Source organism: Perna viridis, chromosome 4, assembly GCF_037379345.1.
Source record: "Perna viridis isolate PV_CMFRI_1.1 ecotype Kerala chromosome 4, ASM3737934v1, whole genome shotgun sequence".
NCBI classification, from domain to species: Eukaryota; Metazoa; Mollusca; class Bivalvia; order Mytilida; family Mytilidae; genus Perna; species Perna viridis.
Window position 1 is genome coordinate 31,535,090 of NC_142448.1, and position 20,942 is coordinate 31,556,031.

A 20,942-nucleotide genomic window follows, 5' to 3' on the forward strand; every position below is an offset into this window, starting at 1 on the left:
CCCTAGTAACACTTCTCATAGGCGCCAATGCTGATTTGACTAAATTAGGTGTTATGGAGTTTCTACCTGAAGTTCAAAGTGAAGACGACTATACATCACTTAAAAGCTGCAAAGCCCTAAGAATATAATGTGGAGTTTACTATCTTGCAGTGCGACACAGTGACGAAAATGAACTAAAAATAGAATAGGAATTCCCCGCATTCTATGCAAAACTCATAAAAGATATTAACTCAGTAAGTTACAGTAACAATTTTATGAAGAAATAAAGAAAATATGATTCTCTGCAAAAAAAAAAAAAAAAAAACCCAACAAAAAAACAACTCACATGTGCAGATTTGCTGTGCACTTTTTCCACAGCAATATAACAAAGTGTACTTGTGTAGCAGTATGTTTGCGTACGCTCTAAAAGCTTAATGGCTGAATTAGTAGTATGTAACCCAAATTATTACAAATTGCCTGTACGGTTAAATCGACATCCAGAATGTAAAAGTTGTGACCGATTCCAATGAACAAGATATGAAATGCAAAACAAAAAACCAAAAAACCAAAAAACCAAAACAACAAACAAAAAACAACAAAAACAAACAACAAAAACAAAAACAAAAAAAAACAAAAAACAAAAAACAAAAAGATTAAAAAAAACATAAACAAAAAGAAAACAAAAGAACAAAAAAGTAATCAACCCTGATAACACCAAATAATTGAATTAAATTAAAAGTTACAAAAATAATTAACATACTTGTTACACGTAGTATTTCTCAATGCTGGATTTGGCTTCCTACTCCGATTTTATTATTGATGTTATGAGTACTTTTTGTTTACAGTTCGTTATCAGAATCCACAATGAGATTTCATATATATGGCATTACTAATTTTATGTATATATATAAAATTATAAAATTATTTATGTACATAATTAATTGTTGAACCTTTTCAAGTGATGCTGGTCCTTATGGATTATAATTTTTTTTTTTTTGAAATTTTCGTCACATTTTTCTCAGCAAGTATTTACCACAACGCCTTTTTATTTAAACACATTCTTCCTGTATGTATGGTAGGATTCGTTTTTGGAAAAAGTCGACGGCAAAGCGAATAACTCAACATGGAGTCGTGTGACAACTTTGAACAACATACCAATTTTCATTGAATTCTGTAAAGGAGTTTTTGAGGAGAAGATTTTTGAAAGTAATAACATAAAAAATAGCAAAAAAAAACTCCAAAAAGGGCAATAACTCCAACATAGGTCAACAGTTTTCTACCAAAATTTGACCACAGGTAGATCTTATCATGCTGAATACTTTTACTCCTATCAGAGTTGGCTATACCTAACTGTTCCGGAGATATATGCAAACATCTGCTATATCACCCCTATGTTCTATTTTAAAGAACGGCGGCCATGTGTTTTAACCGATCAAAAATCCACACAGTCATTTTGTGCAGGATACTCCAAGGAATAGTCATTATAAGTTTCATGCAAATCTATTCAGTAGTTACAAAGTATGGAGAAATTGTTAACGACGACGACGGACGCCAAGTGATGGCAATAGCTCGCATGGCCTACGGCCAGGTGAGCTAAAAAGTAAGGAGACATTAATGAAATAAATAGAAAAAAAATGTTGTCTCAAAAACAATACTACTATAAATAAGAACAAGGTATCTTCAAAATATAATTTTTCATCATCATCATCATTTTCAATCAATTAACTTTTGTAGACATGACAAATCAACATATTTCCGATATTGTGTCACATATGCTTTGACATTACATATGGTATAGAAGTCTTCTTTGTTCATTTTTTTTTATGATCATATGGTGTAAAGGATATTCCACGTGCATGAAGTATTGTTTCTGTTTTTGAATATATTGACGCGCTATGTTTCTATTTATATGTATATTGACGCTATACTACATTTAGACCCGGGTGTAAACAATCCAGTTCCGTACTTACTCTCAGCCAATCATTGGGGAAGCGCCACAGACGAAGCAGAACCCTCAAGTTTATATCCAAAATTCATTATCTATATATGTAATATACTAATCAAGGAGTTTCACTCAGTCAATATTTTATATATGGACCTGCTAGATTATATAACGTATTAACTGCGTTATAAGTCCATAATTGATAAATATCAGAGTGTTTTACATTTAACAGACAGCTACAAATGATATTTATATGCTTAAAAATGTTTATTTTGTTATTGTTGTTGTTGTTTTTACTGGCAAAACAGCTGTTGATATGTTTTCTCTAATTTGATAGTGTTACTACCAGTATTTCAATATTTGTTGCTAATTACTTTTGTTATAATTTCAGATAGTAAATGCTCGATTTGGTAAGCCAGCTCACATTGCATTCTGTGTGATATCACTTCTTGCTATCTTATTATCTGTATGATAATAGATGATAAGTGGATCTTAAAACACTGTCTATCTCTGATAACAAGCTGCTTCCAAACTCTATATCTTAAATTCATCCTCCCTTTTTCTCTGTTCTTTGTGTATCTGAATATATTGTCTTTTCGTGATAAGAGAAATTCGTCTACGACATTTTATTATACTGTTAACAAGATTTTGACCCGGACTATTTCCCTTAAACTTCAATGGAATAATCTCAATAATCAACTAATATATTCGTATTGTAAAATGTAATTACATACCGTGACTGTAAGGTAAGTAATATATTTTTAGTAATAGACATTTGTACAATGCACTAGTAAACTAGTAGTACGGGACAGCTCATAACATCTAAATGAGCTGTCCCGTACTACCATACATCGTGTACTTAGTTACATCCCTAGATTAATCATACGAGGAGGAATGACCCGGCTAGCGAAAGTTATATTTTTATATAGCCTAGCTGGCCGAGTGGTCTAGGGCGCTGGACTTTGTGCAGGCGGTGTTGCCACAGATGTCTCAGCGGTACGAGTTCGAATCCCGCGGAAGGAATGACCAAAAATATGCATCGCAAATTTAACAGTTCTAACATCGTTGGGAATTTTTCATACCTTTATATATATTTTCAGTTGGGAAAAATATGTTTTTTTACCCATATAATAGAATTTGCCTTGTTTTACATGGACATTTCTTAATATTGTATGCTATTTAGTATGAAGGTAATATCTGCTTGGTGGTCTAGCTGAGGACTAAAAAAATAACAAAACGCTATATGTAATATTTAAAAAAAATATGTTTATCTTGGATTTAAAAAGTGTTTTGTTATTTTCAAATTTTAATCTCCATCTTTCGCGTAAAATGTGAACTGAATGATCAATTAATTCAATATCATTACGACAATCAGTAATTTAACAGTTTGACATTCTTTCTGGAGCAACGTTTTGACGCCTGAAATGCATTAATATTTAAGGGAAAAAATTTCAGTTATTAATATAACAGACACCTCATCAATAAAACATGCACCAATCTATATAAGGATTCTTTGAAAGAAAGGACTATAAGAGTATATTGAAATGAAACTTCATCGCTTTTTTTAAAATTATGCCATGTAAAAATAGGCTTTTTTAACTTGTATTACAGATAGAGGCCATAAAAACCAATTGACAGATATTTCTTTAGTAAAAAATCAATGTTGATATGAAGGGAAAATTGTGCGTTGCCTTCAAACGAATTATTTCGTTCTTGTTGTTTTGTTATGGTGTGGCAATGTTAGTTCGCGTATCAAAGTTAAATATAAAAAAGGCTAAAAATAGTTCTGACACGAACAGTTTTTTTGGAAAAGCCAAAAAGTGCATAAACACATGATGGATTCTCGGCAAAAACAATCTAAATACAGATTCAACTGCCAGAATATCAATACTATTGAGATAATCAAACGCGATGTTGGAGGTGGAAGGTCAAAGGCAGTCGACATTGGCCTCGTTGATGGAGAGAAAGTTGTAATCAAGACTATCCTTTCGCAAAAAACCGGACATCAGTACCGACTTTAGGCAGCTTTTATTTCTGAAAGAAATTATGTTGTTGGATCAACTAGATCATCCTGCTCTGATCAAAATGATGGGCTTTTGTGTTACACACCTGCAATCGGAAGAATATAAAACATACCCAAAAAGCTCTGGTATATTGGCCGTGTACGAGTATGGAGAGAACTTCAATGTGACATTATTGGAACTCAACTCAACACAAAGATTAAAACACGCGCTGAATTTGGCCGATTTAATCAGATATATGCAATATTCGCCAGCAGGGCCTCTTTTAATTGGAGACTTCAAAGCTCGTAGCCATTTTCTTATGGTCAACGGAACCATCAAACTAATTGATTTAGATTTTGTACATGGAATCGAATTCCCCTGTAAATTAGAAACAGACGAGAAAGAGCCTATATGTATATTTAACTACACCTGTAAAAAACGGAACAATAATTTCATTGATGCTGCATATTGCAATGACCCTAATCAGTGCAATATTGGTGTATGTAGTGGCGTAAATGCTCGTTTAAACACAGGGTACATTTATGAGGCGTTTTTTAAACACCTGTTAAATCCAAAACATTTTGCGGCTGACATAAAAGACGATGTAACATTATTTCTGAATAATGTAAAATCCCACAATTTAGACTCAGATTCGATGGTTCATATATTGCAAATACTCGCTGCAAAAATAAAATGATGTACAAACACATGTGTTCCGTACTTTTTTGGCGAAAATTTGTAACTACCTTTAATAGTTTACTTTGAAAAATTAAAAAGCTTTCTGATTGGATTAATGTTTTGTCCTTTATATCGGAGACCAACTTTTGGAAAGTAACTGTGACGTTATCGACTATTTTTAATGTTTCTATCGTTAGATTTTTACAGTTAAAAAACTATAAGGAGTGACTGTTTTCAATTTATATGACAAAATAACCTCATTGCCCGTAGTGCACACTTGAAAATAAACTTCTCCATATTTTATTTTGTGTACACCACATGATTGTTGTCATTTCTTCGTAGACAGAAAAAAAGTGATAATAAAATTTAGTGATTCCTTAAATGGAACATTTTAAATGTCATTTTTTCTTGTAAATTTCGAATAAATGGTTTACCAAACAACAGTATATCTTTAAAAATTAAATGTACATAAAGTCATGATTTTGTCGCACCACTGTCGGATGGTGTTTATTATTGAAATAGGGAAGAGATAACTCTCTATGCAACACTGATATGTATATCCGTCTTTCAGATTTCAGCCTAGATATTTTAGTTAATAGTTTACTTTCATGTTTCTACATGTGGAAGTTTTATTGATCCAACCCAACAAGGCAAAGTCAAACATTTATCACCTGACTTTCATTTTTTTTATTAAAAAAACCCACAATTTCTGTTTGTTTAATTATTGTTATTTTGCTATTATTCTATAATTATTATTGTTATTATTATTATCATCACTATATTCTGTTTTGTTTCTGTTTATACCATGTTTTGTCTCTTTCAATGAGCCTAATATCGAAAGGAGCTCAATTTTAATCCGATACATAAAAAGGAGCTTCCCTCGTACAGGATTTTCATTTCAAAATATTCAATTGTAATCCGATACATAGTACTTTTTACCTGTGATATGTTCATGTAAATTATAAAATGGTCCTAACCGTAATTATTTTTTGGCAGAAACGGTAGATAATCTAAGATTAGAACCTTTCGTAAGTTAGCGAAAATTAAGTGTATGTTGCAATTTTTAAATGGTGCAAATGCAACTTTTCCGTGTATGTATTTGAAATCCTGTAAAAAGCACTTTTATAACAAATAATGACATGACGTCCTAAAAACGTCAAATGATATATGTGAGCAGCAACGAGATTTTTAAACTTATAGAGGTACCTGGGGCAAATCAGGTTTTCCATTTTCATGCACATTATATTGATACGAAAACATCCTGCTTTTTTTTTTTGTTTTTTTTGCTACTAAACTCATTAATTCTTCAATTTTGCCTGACGAAAACTAACACTTTCTAGGCATCAATACTTTGCAACTGTAAATTTGCTATACGAAATATAGTTTTGTATTATTAATTTCATTATCTCTGCAAATCTTTGAAAGTTTATGTGTTACAGTCGCCATGGTTACCAATAGTAAATCAAATCAAAGTAAAGTCAAATGTGCCAGTCCCACTAATACCTTTTTTGTTTTATTAATTTATTGACGTTGCTTATTAAATAAATCAATCATAAATATCATGCTTTCCTTTAGTTTGACATAATGTTAAACGTGTAATCTCATGTCACTCGAGCATCATTGGGCAAAGGAATTTTCCTTTTCTGCCCTTTACCTCTTTACGTGCCCTGTTTCTCTGCAGCAACGACATCAGTTTTGTCATCCTGATCAACAATTCACTCACACACACACACACACACACATATATATGGTAGTAATGGACGATGTATGGTAGTACTGGACAGTTCATTTAGGTGTTATTATGTAGGATGGAGAATCAAATTAATGATGCATGTCACAACAAATCAATATTATACAACCATACACCGTGTACTATGTTACAGCCCTAGATTAATCATACGAGGAAGAATGACCCGGCCAGGGAAAGCTGTATTTTAATATAGTCTAGCTGGCCGAGTGGTCTAGGGCGCTGGACTTAGTGCAGGCGGTGTTCCATAGATGTCACAGCGGTACGAGTTCGAGTCCCGCGGAGGGAACGATCAAAGCATTTATTTGCTTCGCAAATTGGACAGTTCTGACATCGTTGGGAATTTTTCAGACCCTTCTATAAGTTAACGTTATCTTCCCTGTATCAATTTGATCCGATGGAGAAGTGTAGCGAATAGAGTCGTCACATTCTGAGACATTATATATATATATGTGTGTGTTATGCCTTCTTAAGCAGAGATTTTCACATGAATAAAGAAAGGAAAAAGTAATTATAAACGCATATATGAATTACATAATATGTAATGATAATACTTGATACAAATATGTATTGTCTTATTGCACCTAAACCTTTCCTTGGTAACACAGGTGACAATTCTGATGCAAAAAAAAAACCTCCTTTTGGGCATGTTATAATAAATAATTATTGTTAGCAAGGATTTTTATCGTTGACTACTACAAACGACATTGATTTTAGGTATGGCGTTGAAGTAATTTACACACGCGTTTATATTAAGTATAAATTTATTGAATACAGAGACTCAATCCATATGTAAATGAGTATGATACCATAAATAATTTCTTAATTAGATAACGTAATATTTGACCATTTCAACATGAAAAAATCATATTAAAAATCTATAAACTGAAATGAGTGTTAGTCATTAAGTCAGTATGATGAGTTTGCTATTTTACTTATATAAACAATCTTGTAATTTATGTCGTACATAAGTTGACTGTCAAATTAGAGAATAACAATTAGTGTTTGTAGTAAAATTTATAGCGTCGCATAAGGTTTAAAACAAACAATCACCAAAAGGAGGTATAGTCTTTGATATATCAGTAACAGCTTTGTTGGTTTAACTGTATAGCAGTAAATTACATTTCCAGGTAAATCAAGGGTTTAATAAACTTATTTTATGATGAGTTCAGTGAACCATTCGTCATGATTGATCGAACGTAAAGGGACGACCAGTTGATATTGAGGGGAGCTCGAAATATTTATTTTGATTAAAATACTTATTTACCTCTCAAAATCAAATGGTCAACCCCTTATTATCCATCAATTCGAGTAAACCTAGAATTGTTTTAGTTGGCATAACATTTTTGCGACTTTAAAAGTACTTAAAGTTTTTTAACAGTACAAATATCCTCGTTAAATAATGTCATGTGGAATGAATGGAACTGAATGACTTTGGAATCACGTAGTTTTTTTAAATCCACATACCAAAACAAAACAAAGTAGGTCTATAAAGTTCATCGTCTCCTTCTATTACATTGTTTATATATTTCTTTTTTTTATTTTCAAAGTAAGTTCAAGATTTCAAACGAGTTTTCTAGAGCTCTGTTTTCTAATGCTAATTATACACGAAACGCATAAATTTAGTTCAGTTAACTATTTAAATTGTACACACTCATTTCAAATTATAAAGACAAAGACAAGAGAACACAAAATTGTCCAAACTATTTTTTATAACTGGCTTGTCGGTTACAATCTCTAAAAATTCAGTATGACCGTTTCATTGCGATCTATTCTATCTTCGGGTGGTTTCATTTATAGTGAAATAGGTAGGTGGTGCGTCTCTATATATATATTTATTTAAAAGAGGTCTGTTCCGTTCATAAATTCATATGCACTTAGTCTTGTTTGTACCTTTGACTAGTTATGATCAGTAACAATATGGTGGTTGATGGCCTTTGCCATAAATGCATATTTACACATTTAGAGGCTGAAACATATAGATGATGTTAAATTAACAGATGTATTATTTATTGACCTAAGCAAGGCCTTTGATACTGTAAATCATTACGTATTATTATATAAGTTGAAATCTTTTGGTATTTGTGATAATTCACTTTTTATGGTTTAAATCCTATCTTTGTAATAGACAACCATGTGTTGCTTGGAATAGTAATTTGTAGTAGCCTAAAAATATAGCTAAAGCTGTCCCACAAGGTTATATACTTGGACATTTACTTTTTATTTCATATTATATGTGAATAATGATCCAAAATGTTTAAAATATTCACATGATACAATATATGCAAAAGATGCATCCCAAGATTTTTTGTTTCAGAAAAAAAAAACATTTGATACCATTGAATACAAATTAAAACAAGATCTGATTAATTACAAGCAATGGGTGTGAAGAAATAAATTGACAAGAAAACACAATAAATGTTAACTAGAAGAAAGCAAAGGTTGTCAAAATGTAACAAAAACATGTACTGAAACTAATCATGTTATTCTTGAAACTATTGATGTATCAAAACTCTTAGGAGTAAGTATTGATTGTTCCTTGACATGATCTTTTCGCATAAATGTTTTAACTAAGAAGATATCGAAATAACTGGGTGTGTTACAAAGATTAAAGTTTTATGTCTAGCAATGCTTTACTGAAGGTTTATAACTCCGTATTTTTTCCTCATTTTAAACACTGTTGTACTATTTGGTCTGGTGCACAACATATAGCTAATATTGATAAGATTTTTAAACTTAAACAAAAAAGAGCAGCTCGGATTATTTAAAATGAGCAAAATGTCATGACTCCATCTTTTGTACTTTGAACAAACTTAAATGGATGGCTATTCCTCATTATTTTTATATAGAAATGCAATTTCAGTTTTCAGGTCCATAAATCTATTCGTTCCTAAATGTTTAAGTGTATTTAGATATGTTCATCAAGTTAGAAAGAAATCCACCATACAGAGCAGTCAAAATTAATTTTAATTTACAAAATGTACAACAGAATGTTTTATGTGCTCTTCCATTATATCCAGTAGCTATCTGTGTAATGAGTTATGATGATTTAAAAAAAAATGTACAATTGTAGAAACTTATATATAGAACAGTGCTTTGGTTAATTATTTTTTTAAAAGTAATATTATCATGTAATTTTCATTCGGTTTAATGTCAATTTTATAATTTATGTTGTAAATATGTATTTATTGCAGGACCATTGTAAACTAATTATGTAACTAAATAGGTCATCCTGTTTAAATACAGGATATTATTATTATTATTATTATTATACATGTTATAGTCGCGCGAATTTATGCGCAGTACTGAAATAGCATAATCGTACTCATAACAGGTATTCGTGAACTCACCCTTAAACCATGTAAACAGAGCTTCGAATGCTGGCAATGACTTTTTATTACTGTTTCATTTTTCAAAGAGTAATCAAAGGAACCATGATTTTAGCAGGAATCAAAAGAATGTAGTCCAAGGACAACAGACACATACAACAAAGAACATACAATCACCAAAATAACACATACAAAGTAACAAAAGTAAATGAGCAGGACTCAACAGATTAAAAAGTAGTATTTTTTTATTTATAATTTACTTTACATATTTGTATAAGCAGAACTATTGCCGCAAGCTTGTACCAACGTTTCTCACGATCGAGCAATGCCATAAATAAAAATCATGTTTCTCATTTAAGTGCAGGCATTTCTAACATTGAGGTAAGTAGAGATTAGCTATTGGTGAATAAATATCGTGTAGTTTAAAAAAGTACTTTTTCGTTCTTTGGTTCGCGCTCTATAATAAGTTATGTTGCGAACACAAACGCACTCGAAATACTATAGGTAAATCGATGTCACACAATAGGAAGTCACACAATGGCGTTACTACCAATTCATATTTAATTTACATTTCTATTTTTTTTTTTTTTTTCGAAAATCAATAAATATATGCATACTATTGTCAGTAATTTTTACAAAAGTCGAAAACGTTGTTTTAAGTACTTCTCCGTCTAAGAATCAGGCAAAATGTGCATAAGGTGTGGCACATGAAGGAAAAAAGCAGCGATTTTATTGCATTAACCAAGTATTTATACCCGATAACCTCCAGAAATAACCATCTTAGTGTTTGTAAATTTTGCCTTTTTAAGATATTGATGGAAAAATGGCGGAAAATTTTCTCCGCACCTTTCCTTGTATAAGCAGCCAAAAAATATCTACGTCACAGATGTTTCAGGATAAATTTAAATAGCTGTTCAGTTGTTTTCTAGATATATTGAATATATCTGAGGCAAAATAAAAGACCAAATTGAGGAACATAATGTGAAACCCATTGCCTGATTCTTACATAGAATGGTACTTAATCGACAGATACTGACAACACAATTATCAGACCCTTGGCTGACATCGGGATGACGATGTATATACTAGGCATATGACTCGGTTTGGGAGATTTTTCATACGATATTTATCTTCATTCGTGTAGAACAATTTGAAAATGAACTAATATTCACTACATATTTACTTGTTTCGTTGAGTGAAAGTCATTTTAACTTTATCAACAGGTGCTGTGAAGATTCGGATGTGTGATTTAATTTCATCTACTCCTGGTGGCATCGAAATTCTGAAATTCTTTATAATCTACAATATGAAGAAATTAATGTATAATACCCAAATGTATAAACAAGTATTACCTGCATCTACTCAACACAGATGTAACATTTATTTAGGCTACCGTTAATGTACAATGTAAAGAATGCCCTACAACCTTACCCGCTTAGAAAATAATATATATATATAAATATCAAAGGAGAGCTTTCCATAGTAAAGGAAGAAAATCATTATTTGTTTGTATTTTTATGTCAGTTGCACCAAATATTTTATATGGTTATCTTTAGTTCACGTCTTGGGTTCTGAAAAAAATCTACCATCCGGAAAGATAACTTCAAACAAAACATTAAACCCACTAAAACTAAGACGTATATGGATAGAGCTAAAGGGGTGAAAATGAAGTTTCTAGTCTGTTAAAGCTCAGTTAGAAACAGTGTAGTTTTATATATAGGCAATGCATACTCCGTTTTGTAAGTATACCAGCATTTTATATTTTACCTACCTTTACAGCCGAAATATAAATTTCAACTTCTGCAAATCTTTGCCCCACACACGATCTTGGACCAAATCCAAACGGTTTATGTGCAAAAATGTGCTCCCTACTTTTTCCTACCTCGCCCGTTGTATCTCGAAGCCAGCGCTCTGGAATGAATTCGTTGGCTTTCGGAAAGAATCGTTCGTCCATACAGAGCGATCGATTATTCAGAACAACCACACTCTGAAAAAAGAAACAACTCGAACTCTATAAACGTAGAAAAAATATAAGGAATGATTATAATTTAACTAAGAATTTGGTTTGAATAATACATAAATATGTAAATTCAATTACAGACAAACTTTTGAATAAAAAATAATAATAACGAAACCAAAAAAAGCTGGTACATGTATACAATCAATGTCGAAAGTTCTTATGTTTTATTCTTTTTTTTAAATTTAGAGAAAATGATTTCTTCTTATTTTCTGTGTGTATTACATCTAAGGTTATTTCAAAGTATGACGTCTTTAAGGACAATTTTCCATAAGCATCAGAAAGTAAAGGCAAATTAGAAAAATCTGAATTTCCATTTTGACAAACTATTGATGATGGGTGCAGAACTAGAGCATAACAGTCACCGTAACGCGGCTGATTCCGTAAGAGTTTAGCGAAACCCCCAGATATTAACCGATTGCATATAACAAATGTAATTCTTGTCCCAACTGTCTGAACAATCTTACATCTTTAGGAATCTGATATCCTCCAACTGTAATATCCTCCTCGGGGATCCGGATAGACCCAAATGCAGTCGGATGAACTCTCCTAAAATAAATGGTTGACAAATATTCTTTTGAATTTTTGCCAACAAAATTCTAATATTGTACAAAAAATAAAGTTCTCCACTTCCACAGAATATCAGAGTTTGCTTCAGGGTTAAAACAAATATCAAATGTAAAGTGTGGTTAGAATTTTTCTCTTGCTAGTGTAATCATGGCAATTCTAACTTTACTTGTACACATGTATGTTTTCGACATTCTAATCTTGTAATCCGATACCAAAGAAAAATAGTATCTTGTCTAAATAATGTAAAAAGAGTTGAAAGACAAGGAGTTAAGTTTCTGTGTTATGAGTGTACTACTAGGAAGAGTCCTAGACGTTCATCAACTGGCGAACATAGTTATGCCTCTCGCAACCTGTTTTCAACATTTCTTTATACTTTTGTTTCGTTTTGTTCTGAAGTATTCATTTAGTTGCTAAATAATTACAAAATGTTGTTCAAAATATTTGTGTTTGTCTGTAATCATTCCAATCGTACAGTTTCCAAGCCTATTACATTTCTGACCTCATAGATTCTTTTACACAAGCTTTAAGATAGGACATCCTCGCTAAGTGTTCTTTAGTTAATATATCACTGTCGCCCACAATCTGTTCTATTTCTTTGTAGAGTGTCTCTTGTTTGTCAGAATTCAAAGCCAAATGGCCCAACAGGAATACTAAAGTGTTTGCAGTCTGAAAAGTCAACCTGGCAAATTATAGCAAAAACAAACTTTCAAAAATTGGCACCCAGGCCTAACATTGTACTTAACATGAATGAAAACCGCAAGTAAGGCCATTCCAAACCACTATCTTGCTTGTTCTCTCGACATTATCCGAACCTACATGTTATAAATCAGTCAAAAATTAAATTCTGTAAAGTGTTACTTAGCCCTTTATTCCACATTTTCGCTTCATTGTGCCCTGTTTTAGTATTTGAATATAAATAATGATGAAACATATCGTGCTATGCAATGTGGATGAAAATTGTGAGGCTAAATTGTAACGTTTGTAGTTAGGTACAGGCAGGAAGAATTATTAGATATTTTTGAATTGCCTTTATGCTCTCTTTCACAACTCACCGAGTCGATTCCAGCACCAAACAGGTCACTTATTATACTGTTGACCTCATCGTCAGTGAGACGTCCGTCAGCGAGTAATGAGTACATAAAATTTGGCTCAGTCTCTAAGTACTCTTCCAATCTACCCTCCTCTTCGAGTTTGGACAAGAACGCTCTTTGTGCCTTGATTTCTTTCGAAACAATCCTAAAGGAAAGAAGCTCAGTCTAGTAACGGAAAAGTAAAGGAACTTATTTTCCTACCGTTTTTATTTCCACCCTCAATTGATCAGAACCTTTCTAATATACACTGTGTCCTATACCAACAAATATGACCAAAAAAGAAACATATTTCATGATGACGATTATGTTTGTTATTGTCCGCTCGTGTAAGCGCATATGATATGCATATGTAAACATAATTCTCTGGCCAATTTGCTTCAAAACTTAAACAGAAAATGCAAAAGTTTCATTAAACTAAGCGTCGATTTTACTACAGGAAAGGGAAATGCCACAGAAAAACGAAAAAAAGATATGCATGGTAGATGAAAGGAGGGGGACTGGTATGTATAAATGTTTATAATACAAGGAAATATATCTATATAAACAAGAATATAACGGGAAAAGGTACGGTGAATATATCGATGAGACAACAATCCCACCGGGAAGAAATTGTCAGCCCAAGACAACCCGTTGGACTTCAATGAACGACGAGGAAACCCTCATACAGCAGGGCAGGCTGCAGCTGGCCCCAAAACATCATAATACACAGGTACAGTGAAAGAGTTACCCCTGTATACATAAGTAACATAAAAATAAATTAAAAATCTTCCGATGTCCATATAGATTGGTACAACTACTTCAACCGAACAGTATTTCAATCCATATGAAGTACGGTTAAGGTTTCACTGTATTTATTACAATATTTCAGTCCATATGAAGTGCGTTAAGGTTTCACTATATTTATTACAATATTGCAGTCCATATAAGGTGCGTGAAGGTTCCACTGTATTCATTACAATATTTCAGTCCATATGAGGTGCGTTAAGGTTTCACTGAATTTATTACACTATTTCAGTCCATATGAAGTGCGTTAAGGTTTCACTGTATTTATTAAAATATTTCCGTCCATATAAGGTGAGTTAAGGTTTCACTGTATTTATTACAATATTTCAGTCCATATGAGGTGCGTTAAGGTTTCACTGTATTTATTACAATATCTGTCCATATGAGGTAGGGTTAATGTTTCACTGTATCTATTAGACAGTAGGAAATGATTGGCATACACAAGTTTTATCTGTTACTTTGGATTCTTATGAATAGTTTTATGTACGTACTTATTGGTCGTTTTCATTGACTTACTTCGCCATTCCAAGGGTGGCCTTTTCAAATTGTCTGTACAGAGGGGTTCTAAAGTACATGTAACCTTTCGTTGGTGAGAAGACAGATTTTTGTACAGCATCGAACATTTCATTAATGTGGAGAGTGACATCTGAAATCTTGTTTTCTCCAGACCGAAGACATCCGAGTCGTTTGTTGAAACATAGCATACCTACACCTGAAAAATCAAAATGAATTACGGTTTTGTGGTCACATTTCTGTCCACATAAGTACTTATATGACCTAGCTCTGTTTCAAGACATACATAAACAAATTAACTATGCAATCTATCATTCTTATTTTTAAAATTTACGCTCAATTGTACGCATTAGAAATCTAGATAAAGTTGTTACCCAAATGACTGCCACTTACTGCAACTAAAGAACATACACCCGACTTAATTCGATTGTGTCATAAAAGTCGAAGATGCTGTTAATCTTATCAGGGGTAAACTCTGTTAAGGAGGTAGACCTACGATAAGAGACACAACCCTTAAAAATCATTGGAACGTTTGTATTCAGCATTTTACGTCAATCTTAAGTAAGCATCTAATTAACATGGATTCATTTCATTCTGCTTCAAACGAAAGCTTGAGAGGCTTTGGTGAAATTGAATATGATACAAACAAATTACTGATTTTTGAGTCACATGTATGTCCCTTACCCTAGGTCTACCTCCTTAAGTTAAAATATAGATAAAAAATGCGACTTTTGATTCTTGCAATATTTAACTATTTCATTTTTCGCAATAAAAACATAATTAAATTACAATTATTTCTGCATTTACCTTTTTTGGTAGTACACTGCAGGAGAAAATTCCTCTGGTTTTAGCCGTGAGTGTACTTTTACTTTTAAATAAAACTCCAGGCCAAATAATGGAAGTTCATAAATTCATTAAATGGAAAAGTGCCCTAAAATGAGTTTCCTATATGAAATAATTCGTTGTATCTTACTAGTTTCTTTTTCTTTCTGAATGTTATCAGAGCTGTGCTCAAATCGTAACTGTGTTAGAGGCGTAAAAATTATTCCCTCGCCATTTTTATCATTTTATTATTATTATCATTATTATTATTACTATTATAACTATTGTTATTATTATTAATATCAAAATTTTAAAACCGCCTTTTAATGCTCGTCTGATTCATCATATTTCAGAAAACTCACAAGACGATTGCTTAGCTACATTCTGCATGTATGCTGAATCCAAAAAAAAAAAAAACGAACAAGATAAGCCAAAAAGAAAAAAAACAAAAAGAAAAAAGAAAAACAAGCTATTGGCTTCACTTTTGTGCGAAGAACTTTTACATTGGGCCTTTTGAGGAAGAAAACAAAATTTCAGATCGTTAAAAAATTAAACGACAGAACAGTTACTATTTCATTTTGTTTACATTTTCGACAACATGTGAAGAATGCACTTTTGAAGGTTTTGGCAGAAATTGCCACCAGTACTACAGTGATCCCGAAATAATGGTGATAATTGTCGTCGGACTTGTTAAAAAAATCACGATTGTAAATTCAAAAATGATACAGGCAAAATATTTTTAATAAAGGTAATCGTTGTACAAATTTTACATACTTTCAATTGTGTAGTTAGTTATCTCTTGCAAGAGATCGTGGGTTTCTCTCTTGCTACGTAGTACTTCAACCAAGTCATTGGTCACTTTTTCTATTAAAGGAACATAGCTCGCCACAACCGCGGGTCGCAGCATTTTGTCTTGTGCCGGTTTTCGGCGATTAAACCACTCTTGTCCATTCCTGATGAAATAAAAGTAATCAATAATTAGAATCAGCAAAAATAATGACGGTCCTTCAGATAAATTTAACGACTGTTCAGTAAGTTGATGAATTTCCTAAAGCTTTCAATATGGTTTTTCTTTGCGATGTCTTCGAAAGTCTAACACCCTTGCATTCCACATTTAAAAACATGGCCCTTTTTCCAGCAACCCAGTGTCCCACATATTAATGTGTTTTAAATACTTACAAGACAGGTAGGCCTTTGGGTTTGTTATTTCTGTCCGCAGTAATGGCAGCTATTTCCGGTTGAAGTCTTCTGTGTTCGTCATAACTTTTCTGGAAGACTGATTTTATGTCGTCCGGATGGTGAACGTATACCATGTATTGTCTGCCGAATCTCATTTTAAAAATATCCCCATATATCTTTTTCATATCTTCAACTACGTCATGGATGGCTTCCGGGTTGTGCTTACCTTAAAATGTAAATGCACATGACTAAAAACGTACAACAGTTAAATTGCTTTTGATGAGTTTATTCATAAAGAATTCGGATTACCTTTGTATGTAACATCCGAAATCAATCGAAACTTTTTTGTAGTAAATGATATCTTGTGATAAACAATTTCTGAAGATCCATTGAAAAGTTACTGTTATTGCAAACCACAAAAACGTTTTTTTTTTCTTTCCATACCCTTATCTCAAAATGGTTCAGGTCATTACTCCGAAATTAATGCCAGTTTAACATTAGTGGTTTGGAACCTTGCGGAACATGTTGAATTTCAGATGTATATGTAGTTAAATGTTTTTGTCCAATATAAAAATTCTTTGTCTTTTAACACCTTAAAAAATCAATCTTTTTATTATCATTCTTATATTTTTTCAACCTTTTTATTCAAATAATGCGCATTGCGACAAACTGTGCATAAAGCATTTATAAACATGAACAATGTATATTTACATTATGTATGTTTGCAAAATATCTTTTACATTTTTCTACTTGAAAAACATAATTACTCTACTAACCGAAAGGCTTGAAATTAAATGCAATGCCTATGTAAGGGAGATCATATAACCCAGTAGGACCAGGAATATCCCTGAAAGGTTTCACGGATTCTCTGCCTGTTGGAGGGCCAGTTTCTATGGCAGCAGAAGCTGATGATCTTGTAGTACAAGTAAAAATTCCCTCCTGTATTTGACTAAGGTTCGTTATAATCGCACGGCGAAGCTGAATAGATGTCATTCTGCAATGCATACATGTACATTTTGTAATTAAAACAGGACAGTTTTTACTCGTCAAAGTTGATATACTAGCATCTGAAAACCAAATAGAAAGCCAAATCCAGGACTGATATGAAAAAATGGGTGAACATGTATGACAATTTTGATATTTAAATTGTAAAGCAGTTGTCATTGGTAAACCAACAACTACACCCATGTACATTGTATTACAGCTTTAATTAAATAATGAGATACATGTAACATATTAAACTTTAATATAATCTCAATAGACTATTGTGCTATATTACTTACTATAACAAATTATCACAATAGGTAATCTACCCAATACAATGAAGACAATAATTTCCTTATATTAAAGCTGTAAAAATACTGTATGATCAAATCACGAGTTTGATGATACATATATTTTATTCTTAAATTTTCTGTTTTATGTATTTGTTTTAAGTAGCAGTCTTTATAAAAATCAGACAGGATGTGGTTCATGCATATCAAAAACCCACAACTTTCAGTTTTATTTCTTATTCAGAATCTGTTACAGACCACATAATCAAAGTTTTTTTTTCATTTGGGTGTTGCGCTTTTGAGATAAAATTTATATAGATTGTACATGAAATTAGCACTTTGTAAGCGTTATCGTTCTTGATTTTGTTCGGTTTGGTTGCTTTTAGTGGGAGATAAATGTATGATTTTATCAAAAGTAGAGATCTGAATATTGAAAGAACAGCTGTTATGTAAAAGTATAGCATAATTATGTACATTGAAAAAAAACCATTGTTTGTTCGGTGGGTTTTCCGTCACCACGAATCACTTTAATATGGTCAGTGTCTGAATTTTACATGGACTGGTACTTAATGTTTTAAAAAAATAATAAAATTCTATTGAAAGGGGAATCATCTGAATAAATATGCAATTAGGTATTTATATAGATATATGTTCATGCACGACTCTACAAGTTCTACCAAAATCATAAAACCCCTGACAATTAATTCAACGCGTTACATGTTTAATAGTGTGTGTCTTGCTATCCAAACAATATGGCATAATAGAAAGTAAAGACAACTTATCAAATGGCATAATCTCTGACATCAGCTGTAGGTGCTTATATTGGTCACCGATTTCTAGGGAAATCGTATTTATTGTCACTGTTATAAGATTTATCAGTTTGTTGCTACATGTATACGTACTCCAATGCTTTTTTCTGTTTTGAATAATTAATTTATGTAATTGATCTATCGATACATTTTCATCCTACAATGATATTAAGAATTAAAAAAACAATCATGGCATTAAAATTACGTATGACTGAAACAAGACTGTTCCTTTACATGTGGCTGACCGTGAAGTTACCTGAAGTTCCTTTTTCTATCCAGTGGGTAACATTTTTTTTAAATTATCAACTGTCTGGTTTCGATCAAAATTCTATGGTAAAAAAAAAATATCGTTAAAAACTGAGACAATGCCAATATATACAGCATTTCTGAAATACCGTTCACATGTAAAGCATAAACAAATGAAAACAACAACGAACAACACACTACACTGTGTCTGTACAAAACAACAATTGATTTTCAGTTGACCAAGCTATATTTAGAAAGCTCATAACTACTGACCTGTAAGCTGAACACGTGAAGCTATAAATTAGTCGCGTTTGAATTTTTAAATACATGAAAAGCACAAGAGTTCAACAGGTAGCACAAGACCCCTATTTATCTATTATGTGTTCCTTAAAAATCATGTCCACTTGTCGACAGGTGTTAAACTATTCATATAATTAACCATTACACACATTCGGGGTCATGAATAGACTGTTCAGATTATCTTACTGTGTTGAAACTGCCGGACGTTCAAGTGTTTCATTTCAATTTCGACAAATATGTTGACCATGACTTTCCATGCAATTTTGTTTTTCTGTTGATGTTTGTTTGTCTTTTGTCTTTTGTTTTTGTTATTGTTATTGTTCAATTTTCAAAATATAGATCGGCTTTCACGACAATGCTCTCACGCAAAAGAATGTTCAGTATATGTTGTTTTATTATATAAAACCACCATTGTACTATTTAATTAATATGAGGCATTTATTACTTGTAACAGGACGAAGTCGAATTTATTGATACTTTAAATTCTAAACCTTCATATATATATATATATATTTCTATTCATCAGTGGAATATGATGGAGCTAATCATAGACTGATCCCGGGATCAGGGGAGATTTTAAACAGGGAATTCCGGATTAGCGACCTGACCTCAGGTGGGGCTGGAAATTTTCCCTACCTATTCATATACTTTGTACCTAGGTTTCTATAAAATATGGCCATATACATATACATGAACTAACTGCATGTACTTAATATTTGTATACCCTGACTATGGCTTATCTTAGTACATCAGAAGGAACAGAAGTTTATTTGACATATTTTGACCACTTAAATTATAAAATCAAGAACTATCTACTGTAAAAAGGGATATATTTCTTACCACAAAGAGCACACATTAATTTATTAGTACACGTTGCTTTGTATTTATATACAGGTATAATGACATTCCTACCCATTCATAAGAGTGATTTTTGACTTCTATTTAGACGATTGAATCCCGCAGAGGAAACGACCAAATACTTGCATCGCAAGTTTGACAGTTCTAACATCGTTGGGAATTTTTCAGACCTTTCTATACGTTTACATTATCTTCCCTGCATCAATTTGATCCGATGGAGCAGTCTAGCGAATAGAATCGTCACATTCTGAGACGTTTGTATAATATTGATTTGTTGTGAGATGCATCATTAATTTGATCCTCTATCCTACATAATAACATCTAATTGAGCTGTCCCATACTACCATACATCGTGGACTTAGTTACAGACCTAGGTTAATCATACGAGGAGGAATGACCCGGCCAGCGAAAGTTACAATTTATATAGCCTTGCTGGGCGGGTGGTCAAGGGCGCTGGACTTCGTGCAGGCGGTGTTACCATAGATGTCACAACAGTTCGAGTCCCGCAGAGGGAACGACCAAAAATTTGCATCGCAAATATATATATAGAAAGGTCTGAAAAATTTATAACGATGTTAGAACTGTTGAATTTGCGGTGCTTTATAGATTTAACTACCAATTTTAAGCCAAATAAAATTTCCTACAGAAATAACTCTATATACAGAAGGAGCACTTGTCAACATTTACTTTAGTAATGAAGACAACTTGAACTGTTTATTCCTACACAACGGTTGATCCAACATTTGAATTCTCTAAAATGTCACTGCAGCGACTCGTATTGTCCAGTTTTTATGACTATTTT

The 20,942-nt window shown here is 32.3% G+C and overlaps 1 protein-coding gene across 2 annotated transcripts; it reads right to left on the reverse strand.

Annotated features, from left to right (window-relative positions):
- Positions 1-9,905: 9,905 nt before the first annotated feature.
- Positions 9,906-19,452, reverse strand: LOC148619744 (putative cytochrome P450 49a1). Of its 2 annotated transcripts, XM_088579976.1 has the most exons (11): positions 19,256-19,452; positions 18,993-19,064; positions 17,430-17,647; positions 16,654-16,879; positions 16,249-16,427; positions 14,656-14,851; positions 13,318-13,501; positions 12,765-12,931; positions 12,163-12,244; positions 11,450-11,665; positions 9,906-10,977 (listed from the first exon to the last, which is right to left on the reverse strand). In XM_088579976.1, the coding sequence occupies exons 3-11, from the start codon at positions 17,644-17,646 to the stop codon at positions 10,858-10,860; spliced, it is 1,587 nt and encodes a 528-aa protein (XP_088436102.1). In that variant the 5' UTR covers position 17,647; positions 18,993-19,064; positions 19,256-19,452; the 3' UTR covers positions 9,906-10,857. The 2 variants fall into 2 exon arrangements, with proteins under 2 accessions (XP_088436102.1, XP_088436101.1); XM_088579975.1 differs by lacking the exon at positions 18,993-19,064.
- Between the last annotated feature and the right edge of the window lie 1,490 nt (positions 19,453-20,942).

Coding starts and splice junctions, on each gene's coding strand:
- LOC148619744 (XM_088579975.1), bottom strand. CDS start 19,311: ATGTATTTAAAAATTCAAACGCGACTAATTTATAGCTTCACGTGTTCA. Junction 11,666..12,162: donor GATATCAGATTCCTAAAGAT/GTAAGATTGTTC, acceptor TTCTTTTTTCAG/AGTGTGGTTGTTCTGAATAA. Junction 10,978..11,449: donor TTTATATTTCGGCTGTAAAG/GTAGGTAAAATA, acceptor TTCATATTGTAG/ATTATAAAGAATTTCAGAAT.